At 34.7% G+C, this 17,738-nt stretch overlaps 1 protein-coding gene across 11 annotated transcripts in view; it reads right to left on the bottom strand.

Annotated features, from left to right (window-relative positions):
* Camta (Calmodulin-binding transcription activator) overlaps positions 1-17,738 on the bottom strand; it is a 1,741,786-nt gene that overhangs the window by 846,136 nt on the left and 877,912 nt on the right. The window contains exon 2 of one of the 11 annotated variants that reach the window (XM_069821742.1): positions 3,338-4,061. The exons of the other annotated variants lie outside the window; for them this stretch is intronic. Within the exon in view, the coding sequence (XP_069677843.1) occupies positions 3,338-3,413 (76 nt within the window). The 5' untranslated portion in view covers positions 3,414-4,061. The remainder of the gene's footprint in view (positions 1-3,337; positions 4,062-17,738) is intronic. 11 annotated transcript variants of the gene reach the window in all.

The following is a 17,738-nucleotide window of genomic DNA, read 5'->3' as shown; positions in this document are numbered from 1 at the left end:
AGGTTGGTAGGTCTGATGTTACATGCGTCTGCCATTGCCAAGAGTGACATTAAGACGTTTAGTTCAGCATTTCGCCGATACGGCTGAAAGCCTGGTCGCTCAGTATTTAACGACGCTGTGTAAACTGCTACGTTATTTCGTGTCGATGAAATTGATGTGATAGCAAGATGGCATTTGACGAGATGAGGCATGTGATTCATTCGAACTTCTACTTCTCAGGTCACCTTAAATACATTATTTACTCTGCACAAATTAAGAACAATGAAATATTCCAATGTCGTTGTTGACATTTCAAGAGAATTCAGAAGGCACAAGAATTTCTGAAAGTGTGAGGAAGTGTACGATGATGAGTTGCAGAGATTCTACCGAGAGACTCAAGCAACTCATTTTGAACACTGTCTGTAAAATTAAGCACGAGTTCTCAGAACCTGCAACTACAGTATAATATACCATCAATAAATATTAAGTCATATTTTGAAGCATAATAAAAGAAACTAAAGATGTCTGCGCTCGAACATAACTTGTCAGTTACGTATACGCACATTTATGAATCACTCGATTCCAGTATATTGATGTAATCGTAACTGCAAGTTTGTGTAAATTATACCGCGTGATACTTTTTGATGGACTGAAAGAAGCAATATGTACTTTTGGCCATAATACGTTGACTTAGCTACTATTGTTAAAATGCACGTCATGGTATTCCTTAATTTTAATATGTAATATATATCTCTCCACCCTTAGGAAAACTGAAACAAGAAATAATTTCGCACGATGGATATTTGACTTTTTGAATAAGTTACTTAGACATGCAGTGATTTAAGAATCAATCATAAATGGAAGCAGGCTTATTTCTTAAAAACTAGATTAATTATGTAACAGGACGTGCATTTCGTGTCTTGTATTCAAAATCAAGTGAACTAAAGTACTGAAATACTAATTAATCACTTAAGAGTTGCACCGTTTCATGGAAGTTTATAAAAGATTCGAGAAACGCGCATGCAGTTCAGTTTTCATTTCTCCCACATCAATATGTTTACCCATTCATTCAGCCACTAATGCATTTTTCAGAGCACTTTCGAGCCATTGCTAAGAACTTCTGTGGCACCGGTGTTACCTAAGGGTTTGGGATCGTGATCTGTACTTCTCAATAGAGATCGAATATGCGTTCAAAACCCACTTGTTTTGATTACTTGGCTAATTTTGCCGAGGTTCCCACAAAAATATTAGAGCTCTGCATGTCATGATATACGCGCGGTCCGTCGCTCGCTCCGTACTATACACAGCAGGCTGGCTGGATGCCGCGTGTCCTGACTCCGCAGAAGCAAACACCCAATGAAGCATCACTGTTGACCATCGTCGTCTCGATCATTTAAAGGAAATCATGGAAATGTTAAACTGCCTGATTAGTGAACCTAGTGAATGCACGCTATTAGATTAAATAAAAATTACAATAAAATATTTAAGTAATAATTAACTAATTAATCGATAATATAAAATAAAATTTTAACAAACTACTGTATGTTATCTATGAGCATATAGAGTAATGCAATACTAAAAAAAAGTTAGTATTTATCCTCTACTAGAACGGAACATTTAATTTACATTATCTTCTAACAGTGTTGTATTCGTAATGCCACAGGACGAAAGCAAATGCATTAAAGAAGCAAAGAATGAAATTCTAGATGAGACTGAACAAAAACATTAATTTTAAAACCAATGGCAATTTTTCCATTGATTCTTTTAATTTTGGAATAACTCTAGCACAAATTTTGTTTGATCCATCCCTGACATTTCGTGATATGGTCGTGGAATGTAGAATAATAGAATCTGCATACACCTTACCATAAGTAGCTCCAATGTCAATCACTGTCTGCGATTAAGCATCTCTTAATATACATTATTGTAAAAATGTAAGAAAAGTGAACATGTAGATTTGATTTATTTGTATTAAATACTATGATTTAAATACGAGTAGATTATGTCTGCTTTTGAAGAAATTTGATACGCATCACAAAATCTCTGTTCTTTTTATGCAATCACATATTTACTAAGCTACATTAAACATTTTCATTACTGATATAATGAGTTCGAGAAGATGGATACTGAATAATATTACTGATAATATAAATTTAATTTAAAGAATTGCGTTCTTTAAAAATTATGTTTCCTTATTTTAAATGTTCAAATACTTCTGCTTATTGTGCTATCTGAAATAAAAACAAAATAGTAACTTTCTTAGGTAGGCTGTTTTGGGTATCTGGCATTAAAAGCTAAAGTAATTATTGTAGTGCAAAACCTCGAGCGCTCGGGACCGACCGAGTAAAGAATTATTCTTGTTTCTTTCTCTTGCAAAATCTTTTTAAAACACACAGCGGAATTTGGAGGCGTATATAAGTGAATATCAGTTAAAAATAATGTAAATTGTGCCGCAAGGGACTTCTTATATAAATATATTAATGAAATGCAAATCATTTATCATAGAGGGATGAAATTTTGTACATGTATTATGAGAGATGAAACAATTCCTTCGTAAATACGATACTAGCGTATATTTGACTTGTGTATTGTACATGACGTCAGAGGGAAGGTGGGGGTTATAATTGTTTTCTGTACAGTCTGGTTACAGCAACAGTGCTGAACTGCGGTGCTGCTGTCCAGTGCGATAGTAAGTAAACGAGTCGATTTCTAGCCTGTAGTTCTATATTCAGTAATTCTAATATATACATAGGCTTTAGTTGAATTAATTGTACACTCAATAGAAGACTACCAAGAGGAAGAACTTTGCATTGGTTATATTTCACTCCAAATGTTCCGAACTAGTAGTGCGCAACGTTTGTGTTTCACCAAAGTATACTTTGTATATCTGAAACCTGCTCTTGTTTACATCTGACCGCTGTGCTGAGTTCAGAGACACCTACACTGTATGGCTGAAGCGTAGGCAACTTCGTGTCCATGGAAGGAGAGGTTTCATCATTTGTTATTATTAACCAGACACCCGTTATAAAAGTTTTGTGCATTTAGATTTAAAAACATGGAAGTTAGCAATTTCAGTATAGTGTCTCCTTAAATCATTGGCTGGATTTCTGTATAGCGAGCGGGACTTTGTAGCGAGGTTGCGCTGGGACAAGGATACGAATTCCGTTTGAAATGTTACTGGATTTTTTCGAACGAAATGTCGGGTAATGTCATGGACACTTCTCGGATTCATCTTATGAAATAAAGGTATCACCATTTCCGTAGGTATCAGATAAGCGTGCAATTTAATAAAAGCTTTTGGTCTAGTGACCGTGCAATAAAATCTGTATTGCATCTATTATGGAAAGTAATCACTTACTGGCATTGAGAGGCGTAAGGGCTGTGACCGTTGTAGCATGCTGGTGATGCGCCTGGTGGAGTACTCCTGCAGCCATGGAGTGATGCGCCCGGCCTTGCTGATGATGATGGTACGACGTCACACTGTGATGAGGGCCATGCTGCTGTGCCTGTTGCTGCAGGTGGCCGTGGTGATGGTGGTGTTGTCGCGAATACCCCTCCAGGGTGTACAACTGCAGCTTCAGTGAAGTCCTTACAGATTGCACCACTTTGGCAGCTGATGCCGTCGCCGAAGACAACCGAATTGTCGAACACGAATTTGACGAGGTGGAGGCGCTAAGTTTTGTATGATAGATGCCATCCGTACGTCGAAGACGACGTAGAGAGGAGGCCGTGGATGGCAGAGTGACAGATTTTAATATTAACACCGTGTTGAACCCGTCTTCTTCAGCGTCTCCTCTGGCTCTTCCAAGAAGTTCTCCTGTTCAAATCTGACGTTTTGAGGTCCGTCGCGATATAAGCTGACCTGAGATGGTATATGGAACACTGATTACCGTCCTTGCTTTCAACCGGCAAGGGGGGGAAAGCTGTTTCAATATCGTAAATGGAGTTATTGATCATCCGATGATGATGGATGAGGTTCCTTCAGTCAGTAGTTAAGTGTAAAACTCCCCCGAGAGAAGAGAGTTACTTTTACATGAATATTAGAGTCACTTCACTTGTTGGTTTCGATGTTACCACCTTCCCTAGAAACACGACACATTTTAATTCTAGATTTCTTCCCACTATTTGTGTAAAACATTACGAGAATCAGCTTTAATACAACTAAACTTTTCACAAGTAGCAGTCAAAATTGTAATCCTGATTATCTTATTTCATATAAAACTTTTTATTTGGATTTGTAAAAAATAATTACTTGATTTTATTATAATTTGTTGGTACACACAGGTTTATATTTCAAAAGAAGTCATTGGATCAATTACTTTCAAATCAAAATTTTCAGTGTCGTTAATGACACCTTCGTTAATTATTCTGAACATGACCTCAAACCACTAATACAAATTCACGTCGAAGAAAGCGAAGTAGCTGGTACTTTCAGTACACACCATCTGAGTCTCATATAACGCCAGACTGGTTTTATGACGGTGCTTTTGAGAACAGTCGCTCTTTCTTATGCAGAGGATGTGCGGAATGGCTAGTTTTTTGGCGTTAGCGTTTTCCAATTCTTTCTTTCTCTTTTTTTTTAGGGAAGGGTAAAGCGAAAGAAGAGGGAAATAGTGATGGCCTAATTTTGTGTCTGTAGATCAGCAGCTTTCTGGAATTTACCTCAATTTGTACGTGTACGTCGAAACATATAAAACGAGTCAATGTGCTACACTAACTCTGACGTGTCCCTCTCAATTTCATGACTACTTTCGTTCAAAGCCTTGACTCATTCCAGTGCACCAGCTGTTCGTCGTCCAATGTTCTGAAATATTCACCTGTGACCTAGTAAACGCAGATACGCAAAACTGAAGGGTTAATAACAATCAAAATGCTGAGTTGCGAAAATAGAGATATAAAACGCGCACAGAATTCTTAGCTATTCACTTCAGCCGGGTCAATCGTCACACTAACTTATTCATTTGAGTAAATGGCAACCAACGAAGCGAGCGACTTCCCTCAGATTTACTACAGATCTAGCGAACGATCTGCCACTCTAAATTAAATATCAAGCGATAATGGTTAATTGAAGGCAAGTGGTTGAGGGAGGGGACGAAATTGCAAGTGGCTTGATGAATTAGTGGGTAGGAGAACGAGTGCATAAATGAATAATGAAGTCAGTAAACTAATGAAAAGGAAGAAGGCAGTGGACTAACACTGGGATGAAATAAAGCAATATAGAAATAAATAGGCAGACACGCAAAGGTAATATGATAAAAATGGAGGTGAAGGAAGAGACAAATCACACAAACTAAGGCATAAGTAGAGGAAAGAAAGAAGAACGAAGAGAAAAAGTGAAACCGACAAAGAAAAAAGGAAAGATATCCAACAAAAGATAAAGCAGAAACAAACGCAATAATGAAGGGGAAAAAGGGCTTGAAGAAATGAATTAAACAAAGAAATAAAGAAAACCACGGGCATGATTTAAAGGTAGGCCTAACAAGCAGGTCTCGTTCTTCGAGGCTGAGATTAGGAGTTGCTTCGAGTCCGGTCAGGGCCAATAATCTAGTTGCGGGATTTATTCCAAGAGTTTCTCCAACTGTAAGGCAAGTGTCTGGTAATATCAACCCCAATACTCAGAATCATCTATCCGAAGTACTCCCTCCGTTCCAAAATATGGTATAGTAAAAAAAAAAACCGAGTTTAATTTGCGCATGCGAGCACGAAATGTTTCACTGTGTGATATTCTGTCCAGTATTGAAGGGACTATCAGACAGTGCAGTTGTGAATGTGTCTAGTCTTCTGTAGTGTATGAAGAGGGCCGTATTCATAGACATTCTTAGCGCTGGATGATCAGCTAACTAACGTTTTTCGTATTCATAAACTAGTGTTAGCGATATATGATATGATATGAATCCCGTACAAGTAACCAGTCGATATTCGGGGCTAGTTTAGCACGCTCATAGAGCGGGCTAGCGAAATCTCTATGAATAGCACTTAATTATGGACAGAAATGAAATGGCACCTGCTTTTGTGTTCCTGTTGTAGAAAATGGAACACCAACCCAATCAATTTTGAATAGGACATCTAAGGCACAACAGTCTTATAAAAACGAGTTGTAATTTATTGCAGCTTTTTATGTTAATTTGCATCTCTCAAAACAATGTTTGATTTTTTCTTTTATTAATTTGGCATCTCATAGAATGAAATGTACTTTATTTATTAGTTTTTATTATGTTAATTTGTCATACAAATAACTATCTGGAAGATGCATTAAAGTTACATTATATTACTGAGAACTTTAACAAATGTATACCATATTTTGGAACGGAATAAATGACATCTTTCTATACCATATTTTGGAACAGAGGGAGTATTATTTAGCTAACACGGAATCCCATAAAATCTAGATATCCGCGCAATTAATACAGCGTTGCTAAATATATTTAAAAGTAAAAGAAATAAAACAAGAGTAAAATAAGAAATTAAAATAATGACGAAAACACGAAAAGAAGTAAGAATGGATGAATGAATGAATGAATGAATGAATGAATGAATGAATGAATGAATGAATGAATGAATGAATGAATGAAATATAAACAAGTAGTAAATGAAAGTGAAAAAAATACATCCAAAGAGAAGAAAAAGAAATAGTAATTCAAAGAAGGAAGAAAAAATGAATAAATATATCTGTAGTGCTCGGAAAAAGTGGCACAAGTCAAAAATGTTAATTTTACAAGAGAAGGAAAAAAACAGTCTTCACACTGGTTTATGTCGATTTGATTTTCTTCTGTATGAATTATTTTAATGGAAGAAATACTTATGTCTCATTTCCCAAGCGAGCAGATGATCCGTAAGTTGTCAATAAATTATTTAAAAATGATTGTGGAAACTGACGTATGACATTTTTCCCCAAGCACTGCAGATATAAAAGAGACAAAATGAAACAAGAATGGAATAAAAAGGAAATAAAGAAATAAAAGAAGAAACCAAGAGAAAAGAGTAAGACAAATGAAAGAAATAGAGAAAGAATGAAAGGACAGAAAGAGGCACCAATAAAATGGAAGAAAAACAAAAATTTACAAAAAGCAGAGAGAAAGAGCGGCACAATGAATTATTGAATGTATAAATGAATCAATCAATTGATCACAATCAATCAACCAATTAATAAGGTGAGCGATGAGATAACGGCAGCATGTTTCATTCAATGGAACAGAATGGACTATCGAGTAGTGTGGATAATATCATCAGCATTCGATTATCGACGTGGAAATGGGAAACTGCAGTAGGTACCCCTGGACGAGCCTTCGGAGCGCTAGGTCCGGGATAGGAGATTAAATCATGCCTGCTACCAATATCAGGCCGACTAGACCTTCATCTAGACACGGTAACAATTGTAGGAGTTTATCAAGTTACAATAAAAAGTTGTGTGAATTAATATTAGTAACGTGGTGTTCTGCCTGGAGATTCATATAGTTTGCTCGCTGGCTTCATTGTAACAACGCGATATCATAATTATTATAATGAGTGATACAAAAAGGTTTTGTGAAATGCCTAGATTGTGAAAGGTATGGCTATTTGGAACAGAAAATATAAATAACTTTTTTTTTTTAATACAGCATCGTTTTAGAAAGGCTATTAAGGGATTAGGTACAGCTTACAGCAGCAAAATTTTTGAAAATATTCAACATTTTTTTCCTCCATTACTGTATCTTGTACAAAAATGAAAATTTGTGTGTGTAAAACACTGTCCTTCTGCTATATGAAAAAAAATATATTTTTAAGACATAAAAAAGTTATTTATATACTTTTTTTTTCAAAATTCAAAACGGTGACAGTTTACTGTGCAGTGATGAAGCGTTTCCCTCATAACTCATAACCTTGTTAACTTTTCCATGTTCTCTCTCTTTGATTTTATTGCTGAAATGTTTACAATATCACGTTCTTTCAACTACATTCCTTAATAAATACATTTTTTTTTATTTTGTGTTAGAACAAAATACTGACATTTGACCATTCTTGCAAATGAATTTATTTTTTATCGGACAATCTAACAAAGTTAGAGAAGTGATCTTGCATAATATTGTAGATATGACATGTATAAATATATAAATATACACAAAAAAATTGATCACAGAATGTTGGATAATTTTTTAGTTATTTAGGAAATTCTTCATAACTGCACAGTGAAATGAATTTTGAAAAAAAAAATGTAAATACTTTTTTTAAACCGTAAAAATATATATATATTTTTTTTTCATATGGCAGAAGGACAGTGTTTTACATATGAAGAGTCCACTGCATGAATGATGGATGTCACTTTTTTGTCGAAAATGAACCAAGACTGTCAATGCATAGCTTAAGACATACAGTATGTACATAGAGAGTTATATGGCATTAACACTGATAGTCATTGTCCAGTAATGATCGGAAAATCACAGTTAAACTTTGAGCGCTAAGTATTTCAAACTTTCAATTGCTTCTCCTGCAAAATGTATTCCAAATGACATCCATCATTCTTGCAGTGGATTCTTCATATACCAATTTTCATTATTGTACAAGACACATTAATGGAGGAAAAAAATGTTGAATATTTCCAAAATTTTACTGCTGTAAGCTGTATCTAAATATAAATATAATTTGGAGATATATCGATGCGATTGCTATTACATGAATTTGCTATTTTTTTCTGCTTGATTATTTAACGACGCTGTATAAACTACTATGCTATTTAGCGTTTTGAGGTTGGTGATAGCGAGATGTTATTTGGAGAGATGCGGCCGAGGATTCGCCATAGATTACCCGACATTCGCCTTACGGTTGGGGAAAACCTCGGAAAAGTCCAAGCCAGTTAATCAGCCCAAGCGGGAATCGAACCCACGTCGAGCGCCGGTGATAGAATAAATTCTTTATTACATGGAGTGGAAGTTTAATAATAAAAGAACGAAAAAGGGTTCTCTCAGAATTCAGAAGAGCTACTTGCATGTTTATGGTTATTGACCTAACTTGTCTTCTTGTAGATTCGACCATCAAAGTGAGGCTTTTGTTTAGAAAACGTAACTCCCTCCAGAGGAATGACGTACGGACATGTAATGAAAGGCTCCTATACGCGATAATGAACATCGTAGGACTATGTTACAATATTTGAATTGTAATTATTTCAGAAACTATTCTAAATAATAGATTTGTTTAATTACATTATTTATTCAAAATAAAATTATCTTTCATCACCTAGCATTTGAGTTCCATATTCCTACAGAGTTGTTTCCGATCTCTGATAACGAATTTGAATGACATCATATGCGTCAGGAGTCACACGACAGCTGAACTGTGGTACGAGGTGACAGACCAGTAGTGAGTAATATCAAAGTCAGAGTGCACGGCGACTCACAGCAGAAATTCCCAAGAAAATCGAGCCTTTTTGGGAGGGGTATATAACAACCCTTTCCGATGCCAAGTACAGTTAAGTGAAAATAAAATAAGCCTGCAATAAACTAGCTTTCGTTATTTTCAAGAAAGGCATCTTACGTGTACTTAATAAAATTGGAAAAGCTCGAATGGAATTAATTTATATCACCTTGTGGGGTGCGGCAACTTGTGACGGGGGGTGGATTTGCTTGCTTTTTCCACTCTGGAATTAATACCATCCGAGTTTTGCCAGTCTTATTAGGTACATACAAGATACCTTTCTTGGAAATAACGAAATCACGTTTTTTGCAGACTCCAATGACTTTCACGTAACTGTACTTGGCATTGGAAATGGTTGTTATGTAGCCCTCCCAAAAAGGCTGGATTTTCTAGGGCATTGCTACTGTGATACACCGTGCACTCTGATTATGAAATCACTCACTACTGGTCTCTCATCTGTCGCCGCAATTCAGCTGTCGATTTAAACCCTGACGTCATTAAAATTCGTTATCAGAGATCGGAAACAACCCTGTATTTTATAACTACCGCTCATGTAAATGATCAATGATTATAAGTTAAATTCTGCACTAATTTATATTTATGTGAAGAGGTGCTTTGGTGGCCATCTAGCCTGTGTACGTTGCTGTAAGTCATAATATATAAACAAATAAATTTCACAAATATCTTTTCAAACACCCGGTATACAAAACGGGACTTAATTTCAATTCACTGTCAATTTTCTCCCAAACTGTGATGTCACATAGCTTCAAATTGTGAGAAATAAAGCAAATATAAAATCCAGCTAACTGCAATATAAATAACATATTTATATTATAACAAAATATTATAATTGTAACATTTCATAAAAGTAAATCTGAACACTTTAGCAGCTTTACAGATTTGCTACAATTAAGGTGACCAGATGAAAAAAAAAATTAACCAGGGAATTTTAAGGAAAATCGTAAGTTACTGTAAAAATAGCATACCTTTTTAAATGATTAATTAAGCATTTTCTTTTTCACCACCCCTTATGCCTTAAGTCTTTGCTTTTTGTATTTATGTTAAGAAGATATTATAAGCATCTTTGGTGTTTTATAACGCGTAGGCCTATGTATTAAATTTCTTAAAAGTAAAATCTTAAATAAATTTATATCAGTACTGCAAAGTTACAATTCCCTTAAATGATTCTATCAACAATCAATTTATTTAACCATACCACTGTATATTATTGTTCAAAACATCTTTTCGACATAGCATTGTGTGGGCTAACCTAAAAAATAGCACTTACATATGATCAAAATTCTTTAAAGCATTCAACCGTGTTTGATTGTTAAAAAAATTATCCTACTGTAAATCAGTGGTCGACGAAAAATTGTCTCAAAAACAAATTTTTTAGAACACAGATCTGATCGAATAATTTATTACCACGGCGGCATATTTTTTGTATTCGAACACAAGGAATTATATGATTGTAATTAAAGTCTTTCTCGTTCGAATATTGCATACCCATTAAATAAAAACAGTGAAAACTAGAATATCGAACTATTCATTTTTAAGCATTCTTCATTTATTACTAAAGAAAAACCTACGTACTACAAACATGTAACCTGAGTTTCGAATACATCATTTCGTAAAAAAGAGTTTCAATCAAACAATATAATTTTCCTTCAATTTTTTCCCTCCCTGATTTTCGTTGTTAATTGCTTTCAAATTTAAATCTTAAATTTATATTTAATTTTTCGCCAATAAGGAAAAAACCGAACGTTTACGAAATTTTAAAAAGCTGGCTGAACGTTCACATAATGTCGAATAAATAAATAAGTAAATAAGTACAAAAATAAATATAAATTTAAATAAGTATAAATAAATAAAAAATATAAGTAAACAAATATAAAAATATAAGTAAATAAATATAAATAAATATAAGTAAATAAATATAAATAAATATATATAAGTAAATAAATATAAATAAATAAAAATTAAGTAAATAAATAAATAAATAAAAATAAATAAATAAATAAATAAATAAAAATAAATAATTAAATAAATATATATAAACAAATAAGTAAATAAATACATAAGTAAATAAATAACTAAATAAACATATATATAAACAAATAAATAAGTAAATAAATCCAGACATCTAGTCACCCTTATTGCTACAAACATTTTCAGTTATACATTTTAAGACCTCCTGCAGCGTGAATTTGTCCTAATCCACTTTCAGGCAGCGTCTGGTACACACGACTAGGGAATGGATGTTTATTTTGCATGCAATTTACCGCTTGAAATTAATCTATAACAAAGATATATTATATCTTTGTTATAGATTAATTATAACAATAATTCGCACTCCAAGTAAAATAGTGTCGTAACCAAAAAATTGTGACTTGTAAGGGCATGGTATTTCCTAGTAAATAGGTACCAAAACCTTCGATAATTTACTATTTTATCGTTAGAATTCCGTACTTCCAACCAGTAAAACAGGGTTGGAAATAAATTTACGAAAGTATTTTACTGGGTGTGCGAATTGATCTATGAACAGACAGAAAAAACAAAAAAACAAGCAAAACAAATGAAAAACAGAGCGGCATAACAAAATCGTTTACATGTTTGTGCGAGATCGTGCGTATTTTCTTGGTTTCCGCACAAAACCAATCCGCGGAAAGTCCAAAATTCCACATTCAGTATTCCCAACCTAACACACATAACAATTTCCCTCTTCTTACCGCTTAAGTGACATATTCATTTTACTGCTTTAGGCTTTTAACATATTATTTTTAGAGACGTTTAATATAGTAATAATTATAAATTGGAAACTTACCACTGCAATTTCACCTAAATTAATTATTGTTTTTAAATACTTTCAAAAATTAAGTAAACTCTACAACTCCACTAAAGTTACTGCATTCGTGATGCAAGTAACATTAAGGAAGCCGTGAAAAAATCAACAAACTTATAGACTGGGGGGAAAAAAGACAGACGTATATCACGGCCTGCTAGAGTATAGTATACACAGAAAATATTTTAAAGCAACAATGCTGAAGATAGATATTTTTGTTTTCCAAATTTGCCGTCATTGAACAGAAACCAAGATGGAGATTTCATTGCAACTAATTAGAAATTCCTCTTTCAGGTATGTAATAAACGATCTTCGCACAAAATAATGTACGATACACGAGCGGTATGTTTTCTTTCAATTCTCGGAAATTAAAAAAGCTCAACTACGTTTCGCTTTTTCAAACTTTTCCTCGAACATGAAAACTTCAACATACCGCTTTTGTAACGCATATTACTATTACATGAAATCAACCGAAGTCTTCCGAGGGGAATTTAGCGTATGGCAGCCAGCACTTTTTTTTCTAAGATGTTACATTTTCCAGCTTTGGGTTTCTTTATTTCCAACCCCTTTCGAGTAGAAAATGTAATTAAATGAGAGTACTCTGTAATAGAATTTTAACAACGGAGAAGTTTCAGTTGCATGGGAAACGAAGCAATCGAATGAAATCTATTCCATAGTATTTCGTCAAAAACTTTTCAGGAATGCACAGCGATGAAATTGAAGCCATTTTGAAGTGAAAGGACTGGGATTATAAATTAAGATGGGAGCTCAGTTTTAAATGATGCGTACTTGTCGTAAGGTATTGCATGGCGACCTCGAAGCACATAACAAAGTAACCCACATGCGAGTCACGACGCAGCTAGGCTATAGCCACACATGCAATCCATTGGACACATGACATTCGGACACATTCATAAACTGTTCATCGCAAAACAATTTGATGCGTCTTATCTGACCTGCATAATAAACAGGCATGCATGAAGTTTGAGTCGTGACAGATTGATAGTATGACTAGTACAGGGTCATCATTTTATTTTTACTAACATTTTTAATATTAACCTGTCTATACCTTTGGATCAACGCCGTTTGCTATCCCCTTCCACGACTGGAAGGGGATACAAACAAATCACTTTACTAGGTATAGGAGGGAAGAAAAGTAGTTCATCCATTTACGTAAACTAGGAAATATCGCGCTTTTGAGTTTGATAATTTCCATTAGGTTTTTGTTTAATCAAAGTACAGTACAGTATTAAAAATTAGTGTTTTTACTCACGAACTGAGCTGTCCATGTGGACGTATTCATTATGCAGTGTATATTATACTGTCTACAGCACATTAGCGTACAATATAGAGAATGAAGTTAAATTGAAAAATAATCATAATATGGATATTTAAACACATTTTTTAAAATGGTGGCCGTTCATTTCGATGCAGGTTTCAGTTCTAATGTGCATATTATCGCACTATAGTTTATTGTACCTAATCCCAATTACCAGTTTCGTCCTTCGTACTAGTAACGTGTTGAAATAATTCTGTACCTACTCTATAAAAGAGTACCTTACGTACTATAAATTCAATCTTCACTTCTGCCAGATCCGAAAATAGAAAATTACTCAGACATACTATCTACTGTCCGTCCAAGTGGTTATGTCGTAGGGTCGTAGAAAGGGAGGAAATCAAGTGACAGTTAATTACTTAACAAGGCCCTTTTATTTAAGTTATTTTAAACAGTTGTTTAATATTACATAGACGACCAATTCCTAACAGAAATTAATGTCCTTAGAAAAGACAGCGCAGCCACTAGATAAAAGGTGGTGGGGGAAACCGGGATACGACGTAAGCAAATGGACGACAGTATCTATGCGAAAATGATTCAATATTGAAAGCTCTTTCGTCACTGGAAAACGCGAACATATTTTGGAACGTACTGTTTACTATGATCGTAAGGCTACTATGACTGTATATGCGATCTTGGATCTGTGCGGAGGATGGTTGAACTTCATTAGTAGAAGCGGTGGAAGTGAATTACATTAAAAAACTCAGGTACAATAAAAATTGAAGTAAAAATAAAATGATGTCCCTGTACGTTATTTAAGTCCTCTTAAATCACGCAGGCAGTTCAGCATCGATGACATCACAATATGACTGTTAGTGGATATCAGAGGAATGACAATGGTTATGGAATTGGAAAGTGCAGCATAATCTTTTATTAATTATAACTTCAAGACGCATAAAAATGAATTATCTAAAATAGAAATTAAACTTACGGTTTCACCGAGTTGATAGACGACAATCAGATTCATTGTCTATTTTCAGCGACTCTCTAGCAATAAATGGACGGAGTTTTGCAATAATAGTCCAACCAACAATTTGAAAAAAAAAATATATATATATATATTTGCACAAATCTGTTAATGACAGGCTAATTTAACTCGGACAAAATCAAGAATGCGATATCTGAATTTTGTTGCTATTTATAAGCAAAAATTCGTTTATTAAATAAAATTCATTCATTTATTTCGCTTTGAAATATTAATTCAACTACTGGAATCTTATTAAAAATCGGTTAGCCCTTTTTGGTATTATTTGTGTTATTTTTTGTAATAGTATGAATGTTATAATACTAGAATAAAATGTGTGTGTGTGTGTGTGTGTGTCTAATGCCTACCCACTTCACTTTATATGATTCGGATTCCGCATACTGCGGATAGATGGCAGGACGTGACCCATTTTCAAGTTGCACATCACTTCGGCGGGCCAGGTTATGCATGACGTGTATCTGTGAAGAATTATATCTTGTACTGGTGAGTGTATGTGTAAGTGTTCGTGTAAGTGTAGTGTAGGGAATGGATGAGGATGATCATGTAGGTGAGGAAAGGAGAAGGGGAAGCCCGATGCCGGCACGTTTTATAAACAAAAATAGATTTATTTCAATGGCCAATATCTCGAAACATGTTTTTGGCGCTTGGTCTATTATTGCGTAACTCCGTCCAAGTGATCTCTCGTCCAATGTTCTTGGAAATATAAAATAATAATTTGAATAATTAACATTAAAATTAAAAGGATATTTTCCTTGCTTTAATACAGAAGCAATTGGATGAAAAAGTCCTTCTTAATGACAAAAATAAGACTCTTCCCGTCAAAGTAGTACATTCTTAGAATTATATTCCGATTCCAGCATAAGAATTGTGTTTGCTACAATAACCCTGTAGGAATTTTATTCCGATGTTTTCCAAATTGCAATACAATTCTTACACTCAACAATCCCAAACTCCGTCTGAAGATAGATACTTGCATTCCTCAAAAATACTGTCACTGGGCTTTAATATAATTTCATGATTGTTTTATAACTGTATAAGTAGGCCTAACTAATCAATAACAAATATAATTTAAATGTTAACTGTGGTCCGTCCTCGGAATCTGTAGAGTAGAAAGACGAAATAAGACCTCCGTGCAAGTGGTATGTGGGAGGGTTAGGACCAATGACCGCTCTGGGGGGAGGTATTGGTTGAACGAAGCTTCTAATCGCTTGCAGGAAGCAGATCATTTCTACCTGAACTGTCTACCACGAGCATCTTACCCCTTAGCGTCCTCGAACTGATGCTGCCCGCAATACACTCCGGTATAGATAGACTCCGCCCCCATATGCGTTAAGTCACTCTACAGATTTCTGGGACAGACAATAATCGCCATATGACCCAGATGTCTAAGCGATTATAAATGTTTTAAAAAAGACCTCTTATTGTCATTTACATCAACTATTATTAGCATGAGTTTTAACATTTTCTGCTCTGGTCTTCTTGAATAACAAAATAATATAGAAGTAAAGTTAATGTTGAGCCAGACTTGTGAATTAAAGTATCTACAATTGAGTCAAACTTTGGAAAATTAACAATTATAAAGCAAGATCAATAATCACACTGACAATATTAGTGTAAGTTCAAAAGGCCAGTTTCATTTCCGACAGTAAAGACATGATATAAGGAATGAATGAATCAAAGAGAAAGAAATGGGAGGAGAAAGTTTAAAAAGTACGCAAAAACGCGTCCTCGCAAGGGAGTTCAGGACCGAGAAAAACTTAATATGTGAGCTCCAAGCCTTCTGGCCACTTGTCTCACTCTAAGTTTCGCTGCTCCACTGAAGGAGGTCTAGAAAATTTTGTAGGGGAAAATGCCGAAAATGGGCGTAACTTGATAGCTACTACATATAAGGTAAAATAACTCTATATTTATGTATTTCTGGGCTATATACAAAAAATTAACTAAATTTAACATCGCTATCAATTTATTAAGCATGTTTACTTCTCTACTCGTAAATTACGGAAATATTCAATGAATACAATATGTTTAACAGTATATATTATCCAAAACAATTCAGGGGGTCTGTTAGATTGAAGTATGAGCTTTAAGGACACCGACAAGCTCGAAAGTTTGGGAACCACTGCTCTAAAACCTTTCGAACTTGCTCTTATTCTTTATGCATGAGAAGCTTTAGTGAAAAAAAGAATTCTTTTACCTAGTAACTTCTCTAATTGTTTCGCGGGGAAGTTGTACCACCGTATTTCATGTTTTTTCCTGGTACACACAAGATAACACAGTCCTAGCTGTATTCTCAACATTGGCATATTGTCGTATTTTCGATTCTGAACAGCATGCCTTTCGGTGCTCAGTCGTCAGTTGTTTAGATAACAGCTGGGCCAACTGGGGCACTTGAGGCAATTACTTATGACGCTGCATTTCCTCCGGATTAGTTTTTGTGAACCGAATGTATAATGCACTTAATTGTACTACTTAATCAGTTGTGTGAAAAGCACATAGGGCAAGCACATTAATCTAAATTTAAAGGCTGCATGAAACTATCTCCAAGGGCGTGCAAATTTCCAAGAAAATTTGCTAATTTATCTATATCAGCTTGTCATCCTTGTAGTCGAGGGGTTACCATTCTTGCCAGCAGATAGGAGGTTGAAACCTGGCCGTAGACGATGCAATGTGAAGGGTCTCAAAAGTAAAGTTTATTCTCAAAGAAATTAAAGTTAAACCCGTGTCGTACAGACGAGGCTTATAAAAGAAGGAGGGTGCCAAGCAAAATTTACTGGTCATTTCTTATCTACGTTAAAAATTAACTCTGATAGTTTTCATTTCATTGTCAGTCTATAACTCTGTCATCACCGTATTGAATTTCCTGAACTCCTCACAAGCCAAACTAACATTCTACAAAAGATTTTCGTGGATGTACCCACGTAGTAGCCTACATGAATGTGCTAAAAACCAAAAAACACATCATTATTTCATCAATCAACAAAAGAAGTTGTGACATAAAAATGTTACGGGAATTTAAGCACGTCTCATACATATTTTCGGAACATAAGAGAAAAGTAGGGCCTACTAAAGCAAAAAAAATCGGAGTAAGCTGTACCGGAGAAACAGCCGCAAGTTTTATGCATAAATACGTCTCTCGGGATGGGAAAATCCGTTGCTTATACGCCCACTCCCATTTGCGCTGCGTATGGTAAAAATTTCTTTCTTCACTC

This window comes from Periplaneta americana, chromosome 1 (genome assembly GCF_040183065.1).
Source record: "Periplaneta americana isolate PAMFEO1 chromosome 1, P.americana_PAMFEO1_priV1, whole genome shotgun sequence".
In the NCBI taxonomy this organism is placed as follows: Eukaryota; Metazoa; Arthropoda; class Insecta; order Blattodea; family Blattidae; genus Periplaneta; species Periplaneta americana.
Note: the sequence above shows the minus strand (reverse complement) of the source record. Positions and strands in the feature narration are given on the sequence as shown.